General features: G+C 37.0%; 1 protein-coding gene across 4 annotated transcripts in view; it reads left to right on the top strand.

Moving 5' to 3' along the window:
• Positions 1–14588, top strand: part of LOC123550543 (nudC domain-containing protein 1-like) — a 112561-nt gene extending 97973 nt beyond the window's left edge. For 3 of the 4 annotated variants that reach the window (XM_053545671.1, XM_053545673.1, XM_053545674.1), the window contains exons 5-9: positions 4788–4970; positions 7598–7811; positions 10114–10255; positions 10965–11090; positions 13552–14588. In XM_053545671.1, the coding sequence (XP_053401646.1) occupies positions 4788–4970; positions 7598–7811; positions 10114–10255; positions 10965–11090; positions 13552–13992 (1106 nt within the window). In that variant the 3' untranslated portion in view covers positions 13993–14588. Of the gene's footprint in view, positions 1–638; positions 829–4787; positions 4971–7597; positions 7812–10113; positions 10256–10964; positions 11091–13551 lie in introns of all 4 variants that reach the window. The other variant, XM_053545672.1, reaches the window with a different exon arrangement.
• Positions 14589–16932: the final 2344 nt, after the last annotated feature.

The following is a 16932-nucleotide window of genomic DNA, read 5'->3' as shown; positions in this document are numbered from 1 at the left end:
CATTTAGCAACTTGTGAAAAGGGACATTAAGATAATTTTAAAAGCTAATTTCTTTTAAGCACTTTACCAAGGTAAACTTCTATAGATAATTGAGGTTTTTGACCGCTGAAGTCCCTTTTCTCATGTTCCCTAATAATAGATGGTTTGGCATAAAATATTGAACATTCATGCTGCTCAAATTTTTTATTAATGACCCCCTGTCTTAATATTGTTAAAAAAAACAACATTTTTTTATCACCATTAAAAATCATTGTTTGAAGAAACTACTCAAACAGTTTTCAAGTACAACAAAAGTTAGCCACTGTTACATGCTGAAATATCTTATATATATTCATAATCTCTGACATTTGCTTGTATACCAAAAAGTGCAACAAACAATAAATGAAGCAGGACTGATTGTTATATTCATTTAGACAGAATTATGATCCTTACGACCTTAAATAAAAAAAGTCTGTAACTTTATTTACTCCTTAAAATGTATAATTGATTAACAGTATTTTCTTAGCTTTAGCTTGTATACTTTGCTTTAGCTTTGTGTTGCATAGTTTTTAGCCTGTGTCTCATAACTTATGATTGGGTGTTATGTTTTAACAATATTATACTTTGTTTGTTCAGTCATATATCAAATGATGTTTCAGTGTTTGATTTCACGAACATTGCCAGAAGAGAAGACGCCATGTTTGTTGATTGATGCTGTGGAGTTCTCCAGAGATGAAAACCATAAAATTGAGTGTCTGTTGGTACATGTGATAGAATCTACACCAGAACAGAAGGACAAGTATAGGTCTCAGTATCTCACTGTATTGGAGTGGATTACTTTCACCTCAGGTGAGTTGAAATTGAAAGCTCTAATGGATTACTGTTAGCTCAGGTAACTGAAAATAGTACAGTACCTCACTGAGCTCATATAGTTACTGTTAGCTCTAGAAACTGGAAATGTTACAATGTCTCACAGAGCTCATACAGGTTGCTGTTAGCTGAGGTAACTGGAAATGGTACAGTATCTCAGAGCTCGTACAGATTATTGTTAGCTCAGGTTACTTGAAATGGAACAGTATCTCACTGTGCTCAAATGGAGTACTGTTTGCTGAGGTAACTGGAAATGTTACATGGTCTCACTGAGCTCATACAGATTACTATTAGCTCAGCTAACTGGAAATGGTGCAGTATCCCAGAACTCGTGCAGATTACTGTAAGCTCAGGTAACTGGAAGTGGTAAAGTATCTCACTGAGCTCATACAGATTACTGTTAGCTCAGGAAACTGGAAATGGTACAGTATCTCAGAGCTCGTACAGATTATTGTTAGCTCATGTAACTGGAATTGGTACAGTATCTCACTGAGCTCATACAGATTACTGTTAGTTCAGGAAACTGGAAATGTTACAGTGTCTCACAGAGCTCATACAGATTACTGTTAGCTCAGGTTACTGGAAATGGAACAGTATCTCACTGTGCTCAAATGGAGTACTGATTGCTGAGGTAACTGAAAATGGTGCAGAGTCTCACTTAGCTCATACAGGTGACTGTTAGATCAGGTAACTAGAAATGTTACAGGATTTCACTGAGCACATACAGATTACTGTAGCTCAGGTAACTGAAAATGCAATAGTATCTCACTGAGCTCAGCTGAATACTAGTTAGCTCAACTAACTTGAAATGGTTCAGTATCACTCTGAGTTCAACAGGATTACTGTTAGCTCAGGAAACTTAAAGTAATACAGTGTCTCACTAAGCTCAAATGGCTTACTGTTAGCTCAGGTAACTGGAAAAAGTACAGTATCACTGTTAAGCTCAGCAGAATAAATGTTAGCTGAGGTAACTGGAAATGATACATTATCAAACTAAGCTCAGATGGCTTATTGTTAGCTCAGGTAACTGGAAAAAGTACAGTATCACTGTTAAGCTCAGCAGAATAAATGTTAGCTGAGGTAACTGGAAATGATACATTATCAAACTAAGCTCAGATGGCTTATTGTTAGCTCAGGTAACTGGAAAAAGTACAGTATCACTGTTAAGCTCAGCAGAATAAATGTTAGCTGAGATAACTGGAAATGGTACATTATCAAACTGAGCTCATATGGATTTCTGTTAGCTCATTTAACTGAAAATGGTTCAGTGTCACTCTGAGCTCATATGGATTACTGTAAGCCCAGGTAACTATAAAATGTTACAAACTCACTCTGAGCTCAAATGGATTGCTGTTAGCTCAGGTAACTGGAAATGGTACAGTATCACTCTGAGCTCAAATGGAATACTGTTAGCTCAGGTAACTGGAAATGGTTCAGTATCACTCTGAGCTCAAATGGAATACTGTTAGCTCAGGTAACTGGAAATGGTACAGTATCACTCTGAGCTCAACTGGATAACTGTTATCTTAGGTAACTGTAAATGGTTCAGTATCACTCTGAGCTCAACTGGATAACTGTTAGCTCAGGTAACTGTAAATGGTTCAGTATCACTCTGAGCTCAAATGGAATACTGTTAGCTCAGGTAACTGGAAATGGTTCAGTATCACTCTGAGCTCAAATGGAATACTGTTAATACTGGATAAAGCACAGTATTACACTGAGCTCAGCTAGATTTCTTTTACCTCAGGTAACTGGAAATGACACAGTTTCTCACTGAACTCATCTGGATTTTACTTTTAGCTCTGGAAATGCCTTTAGTATCTCATTGACCTTAGCTTGGCTACTGCAAGCTTATGTAACCGAAAAAGTACAGTATCACTCTGAGCTCAAATGGATTACTGTTAGCTCAGATACCAGGAAATAATACAGTATCTCACTGAGCACAGCTGATTACTGTTAGCTCTAGTAACATGAGATTCCATGGTATCTCTCTGAGCTCAAGCCAATTACTGTTAGCTCAGGTACCTGGAAATTGTACAATATCACTCTAAGCTCAGCTAGATTACTCTTAGCTCAGATACCTGGAAATTATACAGTATCACTCTGAACTTAAATGGAATAATGTTTCCTCAGGTAACTGGAAATTGAACAGTATCACTCTGAGCTCGTATCAATTACTGTTAGCTCATATAACTGGAAATGGTACAGAATTTTTCTGTGTTCAAATGGAATACAGTTAGCTCAAGTAATTGGAAATGGTACAGTATCCCTCTGACCTCAAATGGAATACAAGCCCACCCGCTTAGCTCAATAGGTAAGAGTATTGGTCTACAGATCACAGGGTCGTGAGTTCGATCCTTGGGCGGGGCGTATGTTCTCCGTGACTATTTGATAAACGACATTGTGTCTGCAATCATTAGTCCTTCACCTCTGATTCATGTGGGGAAGTTGGCAGTTACTTGCGGAGAACAGGTTTGTACTGGTACAGAATCCAGGAACACTGGTTAGGTTAACTGCCCGCTGTTACATGACTGAAATACTGTTGAAAAACGGCGTTAAACCCCACCCCAAAAAACAAAAAAAAAAAAAACAAAGAAATGGAATACTGTGAGCACAAGGTAACTGGAAATGTAACAGTTCCACTGTGAGCTCAAATGGATTTCTGTTAGCTCATATACCTGAAAATGTTACAGTACCTCATTGTGCTCAGCAGATTACTGTAAGCTCAGATAACTGGAATGGTACAGTATCTCACTGACATCAAATGGATTACTGATAGCTCAGATAACTGGAATTGATACAGTATCTCACTGACCTTGAATGGATTACTCTTAGCTCAGGTAACTGGAAATGGTACAGTATCTCACTGACCTTGAATGGATTAATGTTAGCTCAGATAACTTGAATTGGTACAGTATCTCACTGACCTCGAATGGATTACTGTTAGCTCAGATAACTGAAATTGGTACAGTATCTCACTGACCACGAATGGATTAATGTTAGCTCAGGTAACTGGAAATAGTACAGTATCTCACTGAGTTCATACAGATAAGTGTTTGCTCAGGTAACTGGAAATGGTACAGTATCACTCTGAGCTCAGATTAATTACTTTTAACAAGAGTAACTGGAAATAGTACAGTATTTCACTGAGCTCAAATGGATAACTTAGCTCAGGTAACTGGAAATAATGGTTAGCTCAAGTAACTTGAAATGGTACCATATTACACTGAGGTCAGCTGGATTTCTGTTCTGTTTGAGTTCAGTTAACTCGGGTAAATGGAAAAAGTACAGTACATGTATCACACTGAGCTCTGCTTGATTACTGTAACCCCAGGTAACTGGAAATGATGCAGTTTCTCACTGAGCTCAACTGGGCTTTACCTTCAGCTTAGGTAACTGGAAATGAACAGTATCTCACTGAGCTCAGCTTGGTTACTGTAACCCCAGGTAACTGGAAATGATGCAGTTTCTCACTGAGCTCAGCTTGATTACTGTAACCCCAGGTAGCTGGAAATGATGCAGTTTCTCACTGAGCTGAACTGGATTTTACTTTCAGCTTAGGTAACTGGAAATGACACAGTATCTCACTGAACTGAGCTTAAAGTAATTGACCCCAGGTCTGCTGAGCTCAGCTTGGTTATAACCGGAAAAAGTACAGTATCACTCTGAACTCAAATGGAATACTTTTACCTTATGTAATTTGACATTTATGCAGTTAAAGTAACCTGACAAGGATAATATTTTGGACTTATCAGAGTTATAGAATATATAAGCTTGCAGAATTACCCTTATTCATTCAGAGAATAATAGTTTTATTAGAAGCATCTTGTGTATTACTGAAGTTGGCCTTACACATATCTTACATAAGAGATATTTGCACATTATATCAGATTCTGTAGACTTTAAAAACACATTGTGTTGTCACTTTCATTTTATAGTGGATCGCAAGTCATGGACACTGGACAGAACTCGACAACTTTTGAGCAGGAAACCATTCTCATATGCTTGCTTAAGTAGAGAGGGTGAAGCCATTACAATAGCAGGGGAGGCAGACTATGTCTTTACACAGGACTCTGAGGTGCCTGTGGTCAGTGATGAGGAAAAGGAGGAAGAAAACTCAGGTTTTGTTTATTTGTGTTGTTTTTAAGGTATATCTTTGAGTGACGTCCATTCAGTGGCATTAGTCTGTATTACAAAATAGAAAAGAAATACTTGTGTTTAAGCTGGTGGTTTATAAAAGGGTTTCTTACTGGCTTATATTAGATATGTCAGAGGGTTCTGAACCTTGTATAATCCGAATTGCAAAGCTATAGCTCTCTACTATTTGAAGAATAGTCTGAACTATTCTATTCACCCTGGCATCGGCGTCACACCTTGGTTTAAGTTTTACATGCAGATACATATAGCTATCATTTAAAGACATATAGCTTTGAAACTTATTTTTAGCTCACCTGTCACGAAGTGACAAGGTGAGCTATTGTGACCGCTTGATGCCCGTCGTCCGTCGTGCGTCAACAATTTGTAAAAAAATCTTCTTCTTGAAAACCATTGGGCAGAATTTCACCAAACTTCACAGGAATGATCCTTGGGTGGCCCCCTTTCAAAATTATTCAAAGAATTGAATTCCATGCAGAACTCTGGTTGCCATGGCAACCGAAAGGAAAATTTTTAAAAATCTTCTCCTCAAAAACCAGAAGCCCTAGAGCTTAGATATTTGGTGTGAAGCATTGCCTAGCGGACCTCTACCAAATTTATTCAAATCATGACCCCAGGGTCAAAATTGACCCCACCCCAGGGGTCACTTGATTTTACATAGGAAAATCTTAAAAAATCTTCTCAAAAACCGGAAGCCCTAGAGCTTAGATATTTGGCGTGAAGCATTGCCTAGTGGACCTCTACCAAGATTGTTCAAATCATGACCCCGGGGTCAAAATTGACCCCGCCCCAGGGGTCACTTGATTTTACATAGGAAAATCTTAAAAAATCTTCTTCTCAAAAACCAGAAGCCCCAGAACTTAGATATTTGACATGTAGCATTGCCTAGTGGACCTCTACTAAAGTTGTTCAAATCATGAACCCGGGGGTCAAAATTGACCCTACCCCAGGGGTCACTTGATTTTACATAGGAAAATTTTCAAAAAATTTCTAAAAATAAACCAGAGGGCCTAGAGCTTAGATATTTCACATGTAGCATTGCCTAGTAGACCTCTACAACATTTGTTCAAATCATGAGCCCCGGGGTCAAAATTGACCCCTCCCCAGGGGTCACTTGATTTTACATAGGAAAATTGATTTTACATAGGAAAATCTTCAAAAATTTTCTTAAAATAAACCAGAAGGCCTAGAGTTTAGATATTTCACTTGTAGCATTGCCTAGTGGGCCTCTACAAAAATTTTTCAAATCATGTCCCCCGGGGTTAAAATTGACCTTGCCCCAGGGGTCACTTGATTTTACATAGGAAAATTTTCTAAAAATAAACCAGAAGAGCTTAGATATTTGACATGTAGCATTGCCTAGTGGACCTCTACAAAAAAAATTCAAATCTTGACCCCTCAGGGAAAAATTGACCCAGCCCCAGGGGTTACTTTCTTTTATGTTACTATAAATAGCTTATTTAGTAACTTCTTTATTATTGGCCGTAGGGAAAAACCGAGACCACTTTTCTGTGGTACAACATGGATGGTACCTCCAATTTTTAGGTGTATTTTGACATCTGTACCTTTAAGAAAATTTCAACTATATTTACTCATGATTCTTTTGATTGATCTTGATTATGATTTTTTGACCTTCTTGTCCTGAAGTGCAATGATAACAGGTGAGCGATATAGGGCCATTATGGCCCTCTTGTTTTCTTTTTTATAGGTCAATTACCAACCTTAGTGGGTCAACTCCCATAACTCTGAAATGTATTGTGGCCAAACTATGCCCCCATATGGACTTAGAAAATCCTGGTTAATGTTTTTGCATGCAAGTTACTATCTTCAAAATAATCCAGACATTGAATTGAAACTTCGCATGTGTCCTCTGGGTTATAAAACTAGTTGGTAGCATCGAGTGCCATAGATATGACATGCATTTTGCAAAATTATTTCTCCTTTTGAAGTTGAAAACTTATACATATAGTTAAAGTTTTGCATGCAGCTTACTATCTCCAAAACTAATGCAGATACTGGATTGAAGCTCTCTAGGTATTTTAACATTTAGGGTAATATTCTGGCTTCTAGGACAACAATTTGAACAGTCGAGCATTGGCTCTCTTAGGGACAGCTCTTGCCTACCTGAAGTATTCAAAGAATTTATTAAATATATATAGAGTTTTGTATGCAAGTTCATATCTCAATAACAATAATAACAGAGCATTGTATCTGATTGAAACTTCACAGAAAGCTACCTAGTACTCACACCTACTAAAATAAGCAGGTAAGATAACTGCTGGTTGAATTTAATATACATTATGACCCATTGCTTTGATGAACATTTTTAAAGTTGTTATCGTTGTCATAATAAAATTTTGATTTTTAATAAATTGTGATAAAATAAGTTAGTTGTGCAAGTCTTGCCTGACTGTAATGGAAGTTATGGCCCTTGTTTTATACTGACATTGACTAATATATAACATATACATAACTTATTAAAAGTTTAATATATCAAATCATATTTCTTGATATATTTGTTGATCTTTTCTGTCATTGCTGCCATTTCATTTTGACAATGTATAAAAAGAGTTGTGTGAATTTTGCAACATAGGTCCAAGACCTCCAGATTATACATGGCATCAGACGCCAGAGGATTTGAGCGTACAATTTACTGTTGCTGAGGGTGTTACCAAGGGTGATATTTACTTGACCATGTCTTATAACCGGATAGACTTTGGACTGAAGAACAAATCTGCATTGTTGAAAGGGAATCTGTGTGGCGAGATTGACACAGAATCTTGTACATGGACCATAGAGGGTCGGAGGTTTGTTTTAAGTTTAGCAAAATAGTGATAATACAATGTATATAAATTACTGATATTTAAAGGTAGATAATCATATTAATAAGAGGTAAATTTATGGCTGAGCTGTGCATTTTAGCTATAATGACATACCTAGTATTGTAATAGCACAAAGTCTTCAGCTGAAGGAACTTTATGAAAGTAGGTGCACCATTATGGCCACTTGTTCATATGGTACATTACAGTTTGTTACAATTTAAATGAATATTGATAATAACCTCCTAAGATGTTTCCATATTGTCAGGACATTTACTTCCAGTTATTATTTTTTGAGTTTTGCTCCTTACTTGGACTTGACCATAATGTAACATCATTTATGCCTTACCTACTCAACTCCTATTGTTTCCATCTTGAGATACATTATCTACATGAAGTGATTACGGTATGCTAATATTGCTAGAATTTATATCTGATATCTGTTTATTATTGTTTGAGTATAGACCAAACCATATTGCAACTACATGTGTACCTTGTGTACTGATCTCTTCCTATAGCTTCCATCTAACTTTAATGAACATTAATATTCAGCATCAACATGAAGTAGACATGGGCATATTTCTGATTGTTTTTAGCTCACCTGAGCACGAAGTGCTCAAAGGTGAGCTTTTGTGATCGCCCTGTGTCCGTCGTCCGTCTGTCGTCATCGTCAACAATTTGACTGTTAACACTCTAGAGGTCACATTTTTGCCCAATCTTAATGAAACTTGGTCAGAATGTTACCCTTAATAAAATCTTTGACGAATTCAATATTGGGTCATCTGGGGTCAAAAACTAGGTCACCAGGTCGAATCAAAGGAAAAGTTTGTTAACACTCTAGAGGTCACAATTTTGGCCCAATCTTGATGAAACTTGGTCAGAATGTTACCCTAAATAAAATCTTGGTCTAGTTCGATATTGGGTCATCTGGGGTCACAAACTAGGTCACCAGGTCAAATCAAAGGAAAAACTTGTTAACACTCAAGAGGTCACTATTTTGGCCCAATCTTAATGAAACTTGGTCAGAATGTTACCCTAAATAATATCTTGGACGAGTTTGATATTGGGTTATCTGGGGTCAAAAACTAGGTCACCAGGTCAAATCAAAGGAAAAGCTTGTTAACACTCTAGATGCCATATTTATGACTGTATCTTCATGAAACTTAGTCAGAATGTTAAACTTGATGATCTTTAGGACAGGTTCGAATCTGGATCATGTCTGGTCAAAAACTAGGTCACCGGGTCAAATCAAAGAAAAGTCAGTTAACGCTTTAGAGGCCACATTTAAGACCATATCTTAATGAAACTTTGTCAGAATGTTAATCTTGATGATCTTTAGTTCAAGTTCAAATCTGGGTCAGGTGGGGTCAAAAACTAGGTCATTAGGTCAAATCAAAGGAAAAGCTTGTTAACACTCTAGAGGCCACATTTCTGACTATATCTTCATGAAACTTAGTCAGAATGTTAAACTTGATGATCTTTAGGTCATATTTGAATCTGGGTCATGTCGGGTCAGAAACTAGGTCACGGTGCCAAATCAAAGGAATAGCTAGTTAACACTTTAGAGGCCACATTTATCACCATATCTTAATGACACTACGTCAGAATGTTAATCTTGATGATTTTTAGGTCAATAGGTCAGGTGAGCGATACAGGGCCTTCATGGCCCTCTTGTTTCTTAAGTTAGTCCTGTTTTTACTTGTCTATCAAACATTATCAGGGGACATATGTCATACAATGTTGACATCATTCTTGTAACTGTCAGTTTCTTCATATTGTTTCTTAGTATCCCAAATCATCACCTTCCCCTTCTGCTGCACACCTCGCACTCCTGTCCTGCCCTGCCCTGCCCTGCCCTGCCCTATTTCAAGTTTTTAATACCCTGTTGAAGTGTCCTGTCCCAGTCTGCTTTGCAAAAGGGTGTTTTGTTATATACTGTGTATGCACATGCAAATGAATGATTGCTTTCCTTCTCAAAAGAGCAACACCATTTTGACAAAAAGTACATGGCTGTTAATAAAAAAGTCACAACTTGATGTTGAGAAAATAATATTGCCTGTAATACATCTGATAGAAAGAAAGTTTGGCAGAAGAAGAAATCAAAAGTCGGATGTGTCCTGTTTGAGCAAGCAGACTAGCAAGCAGAGTGGACTAGTTTTAAATTTTTAGATTTTTATTGTACTGCATATTTGACTGCGTCAGTCACACAACAGTTGAATATTAATTATGCATGTATGTTTGTATAAAATATTGATGTATACAGATGACAGTTTGTCTATGTTTATTTCAGAGTGGACCTTTATCTTAGTAAGAAAACTGAAGGTAACTGGCCCCTTGTTGTAGAGGGAGACACTCGAGGAGAAATGCTGGCAGAACCATCGGAAGTTACAGCAATACATGAACGTTTAGCTTCTCTCACATCTGAGGGATGGGTAGGTTTTAACTGTGTTGTGATCTGAGCAGATATAATATTGATGAAATTAATAGTTAATATTTTATGATTTTAAATTCCTTTAATAGTTTTCACTGCATCTGAATTGCAGTGTCACTTGAACATTAAGTACACATCTCTGATAGAAACAGGCAAGTTTTCTTTTTATGCCCCCAGCATCTACTGATGCGGGAGGCATATAGTGATTGTCCTGTCCGTTCGTCCGTCCGTACAAGGTTAACCAAATGGGACCGTTTCGTCTAGCATCAATACCCCTTACTAGAATGACTTGATACTAATGCAGATGTAACCTGTGACCATTCCTCATCTTCAGACATCACTTGACCTCAGTTTGACCTTGACCTTGACCTCATTTTGGACTTGCTTTATATGGGCCATCTCTTGGTTAACCAAATGGGACCGTTTCGTCTAGCATCAGTACCCCTTACAAGAATGAATTGATACTAATACAGATGTAAACTGTGACCATTCCTCATCTTCAAACATCACCTGACCTCAGTTTGACCTTGACCTCGTTTTGGACTTAGGTGCAAAATCTACTGACAAGGATGCCACTGGGGGCATCAAGCGTTTATTGAACGCAGCTCCTTGTTCAGATTGTTCAGATATTTATTAGGCAAATCAGGACAACAAATTGTAGTATTTTATAATAGATACGGAAGATTCAGCAAATGTTATTTTATGTTCAGAATCCAGACCCAGACAAGTGTGAGAAGCCTTACAACACACAGCAGTTAGAGGAATGTGACATGTACCCTGATGATGAATCTGTTCTGCTACATATAGATGGAAACAGTCATAAGGTATCACACAAGGTATGTAGTTTAATAAGATAACAGCAGTTACATGAAAAAATGGATACACACTTTTGGAGTGTTTGTTGTTCTGCCGAGTTATAATTCTGACCATCTACCTACTTTTGCCTGAATTTCCTGCAGCAGGGTAGTCAGCATTTTATACAGTTCACCTTTACCATTGAGTTTATTTGTATGTTGTATAAAGACTATACACTCTGCTGTTTGCATCAAGAAAGGTTTTCAAAAGCAGCATTTTAGATTTATTGAAGTTAAGCAAATAAGGAGTTGAATAAAAATAATTTTATGAACATTTTTGGTATAAACTAATAACATGTTTGGATTAGGGAGAAATATGACCATCATAACTCTACCAATGCTTCCAACTCTTAGTGCATGGTGTGATCAAGGTTGCTGACCTCAGTTTACCTGCTCCCACGCCTCATCGAAGGTCGAAATCCTCCATAAGAGGAAGCTATCCATGGCAACTAAAATGCAGAATGTTGATGGCACTACCAAGTTCCCTACCAATGCTTGAAATAGAGGATACACACAATGTGTATGGTCTTCTTCCACATGAAATGTGGTAATTGGTGTCATTATGACTTAAAACAAGATGTAAACAAAACAGCATATTGATGTGTATATTGGCATTGTATGTTTTATATTCTTTACTGGGAAATTTATGGAGCCTTTTATATGCCTTAGAATTTAATGTTAAGCTTTACTGAAACTGATTAATTTGATTAAACGCCTAATTCTATACAATGACATATTCAGTGGTATTGTACATTAAATTTAACAAGCCTTAAAAATATAAATGATTAATGTAAAAACTCACAAAAATTTTAAAAACAAACACCTGCTGTTATCGCATTTATAACAATTATCAAAAAATTTAAAACAATGCCATAAAGTCTCTAAAATACAGTGTCTTAAGATTTTTAGCTCACCTGTCACAAAGTGACAAGGTGAGCTTTTGTGATCGCGCAGCGTCCGTCGTCCGTCCGGCAGTCCGTCCATCCGTAAACTTTTGCTTGTGACCACTCTAGAGGTCACATTTTTCACTGGGTCACGTGCGGTCAAAAACTAGGTCAGTAGGTCTAAAAATAGAAAAACCTTGTGACCTCTCAAGAGGCCATATTTTTCACAAGATCTTCATGAAAATTGGTCAGAATGTTCAACTTGATGATATCTAGGTCAAGTTCGAAACTGGGTCACGTGCCTTCAAAAACTAGGTCAGTAGGTCAAATAATAGAAAAACCATGTGACCTCTCTAGAGGCCATATTTTTCATGGTTATCTGTATGAAAGTTGGTCTGGATGTTCACCTTGATGATATCTAGTTCAAGTTTGAAACTGGGTCACGTGCGGTCAAAAACCAGGTCAGTAGGTCTAAAAATAGAAAAACCTTGTGACCTCTCTAGAGGCCATACTTTTGAATGGATCTTCATGAAAATTGGTCAGAATGTTCACCTTGATGATATCTAGTTCAGATTCGAAACTGGGACACGTGCAATCAATAACTAGGTCAGTAGGTCAAATAATAAAAAAACCTTGTGACCTCTCTCGAGGCTGTATTTTTCATGGGATCTGTATGAAAGTTGGTCTGAATGTTCATCTTGATGATATCTAGGTCAAGTTCGAAACTGGGTCAACTGTGATCAAAATCTAGGTCAGTAGGTCTAAAAATAGAAAAACCTTGTGACCTCTCTAGAGGCCATACTTTCAAATGGATCTTCATGAAAATTGGTCAGAATGTTCACCTTGATGATATCTAGGTCAAGTTTGAAACTGAATCACGTGCGGTCAATAACTAGGTCAGTAGGTCAAATAATAAAAAAAACCTTGTGACCTCTCTAGAGGCCATATTTTTCATGGAATCTCTATGAAAGTTGGTCTGAATGTTTATCTTGATGATGTCTAGGTCAGGTTTGAAACTGGGTCAACTGCGATTAAAAACTAGGTCAGTAGGTCTAAAAACAGAAAATCCTTGTGACCTCTCTAGAGGCCATACTTTCAAAAGGATCTTCATGAAAATTGGTCAGAATGTTCACCTAGATGATATCTAGGTCAAGTTCGAAACTGGGTCACCTATGATCAATAACTCGGTCAGTAGGTCAGATAATAAAAAAACCTTGTGACCTCTGTAGAGGCCATATTTTTCAATGGATCTTCATGAAAATTGGTCAGAATTTTTATCTTGATGATATCTAGGTCAGGTTCAAAACTGGGTCACATGAACTCAAAAACTAGGTCACTATGTCAAATAATAGAAAAAACAATGTCATACTCAGTTCAAAACTGGGTCATGTGGGAACAGGTGAGCGATTCAGGACCATCATGGTCCTCTTGTTATTTGAAATATCAAGTGATTCACTTTTGCGTAATGCTAACTGTAGTTCATTCCGCAGTTTTGGACCAACAGTACAGAAACTTCTGTCATTGAATGTTTTGCATTTTATGTATGATCCTGTTTACAGATTGGACTTGGAAGTCATCAGTGGCTGTTCAATGTTGAAATGGGAGAGAACTCTGCTCCTGGAATCTGTCTGAGACATGATGTTGATGGGTTGCTATGGAAACAAGAAGAAAATGAAGAGTCCCGATGGTCACACATAGCAACATTCAATGCATTTGGCTATGTTCAAGCATCAAAACAACAGAGAAAATTCTCTATGTCTCCTCCTGATTATTCCTATGCTGCGATATGTGATGGTAGCAGACATATGTACCTATATAGACAGTCTATTCCTGTAACTACACCCTTACGCAATAGAAAGACAGGTCAGCAAGTGAATGCTGTTGCTAAGCAACAAGTTATCTCCCTGGATACAACTGATGATATTCTTGGGTTGCAGACCATGAATGACAGACTATTCGTTTTGACAAGGGACAAACTGTTTATGATTAAAGTTGGATGAAAGATATTCATATTTCCTTGTTAAAGGGACCAAATGTTAACCTGTAATTTTTATCTGTAATTTTTATCTGTATTTGTTATATTCAATCACTTACCAATTGGCAATCAACTGACCAGTGTCTGTGGTTTATGTGTAAGAAATTCACAGTTCCCAAAAATGAGTCAGCAAATGAAATTGATACAAATAATGCAAAAGGTTTTGTTACAGTCCCGATTCCCTCCACAAAGAAATTTACTGTTCAACTATTTGTACAGTTTTGATATTAAGTTATTCAAGTTACAGAGTAGGATTAATTACCTGTGTAAAACAAAATACTAAATGTACATATAGTATTATGAAAAATATTGTAAAAAAAGGAATTTATTAGTGTAATAATATTTTATTTTTTTGATACATTTAGAAGAAGTAAATTAAATCGATTTTTACCATAACTTTTTATGTTCTCACTAAGTGATAGACACGTTTTTATTTGCAGAATAGTGTAGAAAATAGCCCTATGTTAGCAATGTCTTTTAAATCGCTAAAGTAAAACTAAGCTAAACAGTATTTTATATGTTGCTCTGTCAAAATACAAAATAAAACTTAAGTAAAAGAGAGTTTGCTGTTGTCTCTGTTATTTATTGCATGCATTCAGGGGAAATTCGAAACTTTGGAATGGAGGAGAATCAGTTCAATGTACAAGGATTAGATAAATAAAACTAATATTGTTATTAGCCTACTAAACCACAGAATACCTTATTTTCCCACACAACTTTAGAAATGTTTGTTAATATGCTAATCTCAAATTTTTGAAGTGGTTCAGCTTGACCCATTTTAAGGGCTGATGGACCTAAAGATAGAACCTTTCAACGGCTTCTCATGAACTGTCTGATGGATCTTCATCAAACTTTGTCTATAGCATCATTCTAATGTCCACTCCCAATTAGATTCAAATAAGTGCAATTGGCCCCTTTTAGGGGCTGCTAGAAAAATTGTAGAAAAACCTTTGTGGACGCATTAGTCAAGAGGGCTAAGACGCTTTCCTACAGAGGTGAAGGCCCCGAGTTCGATTCCTGGCTACTCCCATTGCATTGTGTCCTTGGGCAAGGCTCTTTTTTCAGATTTCCTCTATTGACCCAGCTGCAAATTGGCACCAGCAGATAAAGGTAAGATATAATTGGCTTTAACTGTTCTTAAAATGGTCACTCAAAAGCTCTATAGAGCCTATGTTTATTGTTAGACAAAGTGACAGTAAATAGTAAATAAAATTTACCTTTACCTACCTTTACCTTTAAATGACTAGCTTCTTCTCATTTACTGCTTAATGGATATTCATTAAACTTGGCCTGTAGCATCATTTATAAGGCCCTGTCTCAATTTTTTTTCAACTGGTGGACCCCTTTTGGCAACCAGTGGAAGTGAAAATAAAAAAGAAAACTTCAAACATCTTCTCTGGAACCACTTAATGGATCTTCCTCAAATGTGGTCTGTAGCATCAGGTCCTCTCGCATGTTTGTGTAAATTAGGTCACTTGATCTCTTTTAGGATCAGCTAGCACTAAAAACAGAATTTCCTTTAAATAACTTACCAGGAACTGCTTGATAGATCTCCGTCAGACTTGGTCTTTAGCAGGGCAACAGTTTATTTTTTAGCTCACCTGAGCAATGCAATGCTCAAGTGAGTTTTTCTGATCGCTCGATGTCCGGCATCTGTCTGTCGTCTGTCAACATTTAGCTTGTGTATGCGATAGAGGCTGTATTTTTCAACTGATCTTCATGAAATTTGTCAGAATGATTACCTTGATGAAATCTATGCCAAGTTCGAAAATGGGTCATCTGAGGTCAAAAACTAGGTCACTAGGTCAAATCAAGGAAAAACCTTGTGTATGCGATAGAGGCTGTATTTTACAATTGATCTTCATGAATTTTGGTCAGAATGATTACCTTAATGAAATCTAGGCAGAGTTCGAAAATTGGTCATCTGGGGTCAAAAACTAGGTCACAAGCTCAGATCAAGGAAAAACCTTGTGTATGCGATAGAGGCTGTATTTCTCAATTGGTCTTCATGAATTTTGGTCAGAATGATTTCCTTGATGAAATCTAGGCCGAGTTCGAAAATGGGTCATCTTGGGTCAAAAACTAGGTCACTAGGTCAAATCAAAGAAAAACCTTGTGTATGTGATAGAGGCTGTATTTTTCATTTGATCTTCATGAATTTTGTCAGAATGATTACCTTGATGAAATCTAGGACGAGTTCAAAAATGGGTCATCTGGGGTCAAAAACTAGGATTTCCTTGATGAAATCTAAGCCGAGTTTTAAAATGGGTCATCTTGGGTCAAAAACTAGGTCACTAGGTCAAATCAAAGAAAAATCTTGTGTATGTGATAGAGGCTGTATTTTTCAATTGATCTTCATGAATTTTGGTCAGAGTGATTGCCTTGATGAAATCTAGGCCAGTTACGAATATGGGTCATCTGGGGTCAAAAACTAGGTCACTAGGTCAAATCAAAGAAAAACATGTGTATGCAATAGGGGCTGCATTTTACACCAGATCTTCATGAAATTTGATCAGAATATTTGTCTGGATGAAATCTAGGTCGATTTTGAATATGGGTCATCTAGGTTCAAAAACTAGGTCACCCGGTCAAATTAGAAAAACGTTTTGTATGCAATAGAGGCTGTATTTTTCAACTGAGGTTCATGAAATTTAGTCAGAATGATTGCCTTGATCAAATCTAGGTCAAGTTTGAATGTAGGTTACCTCGGCTTAAAAACTAGGTCACTAGGTCAAATTGAAGAAAATACTTGTTTACACTTCAAGAGACCACATTTTCGGTCCAATCTTAATGAAAATTGGTCAGAATATTTGTTTCCATGAAATCACTAATGTCAAACATGTTTACACTGTTATGGTGTGTTTCTCAGGTGAGCAACCTAGGACCATCTTGGCCCTCTTGTTTC

The sequence above is a fragment of the Mercenaria mercenaria genome, chromosome 6 (genome assembly GCF_021730395.1).
Source record: "Mercenaria mercenaria strain notata chromosome 6, MADL_Memer_1, whole genome shotgun sequence".
NCBI lineage: Eukaryota > Metazoa > Mollusca > Bivalvia > Venerida > Veneridae > Mercenaria > Mercenaria mercenaria.
The sequence above is the reverse complement of the archived record's forward strand: the minus strand, read 5'-3'. Positions and strand labels throughout refer to the sequence as shown.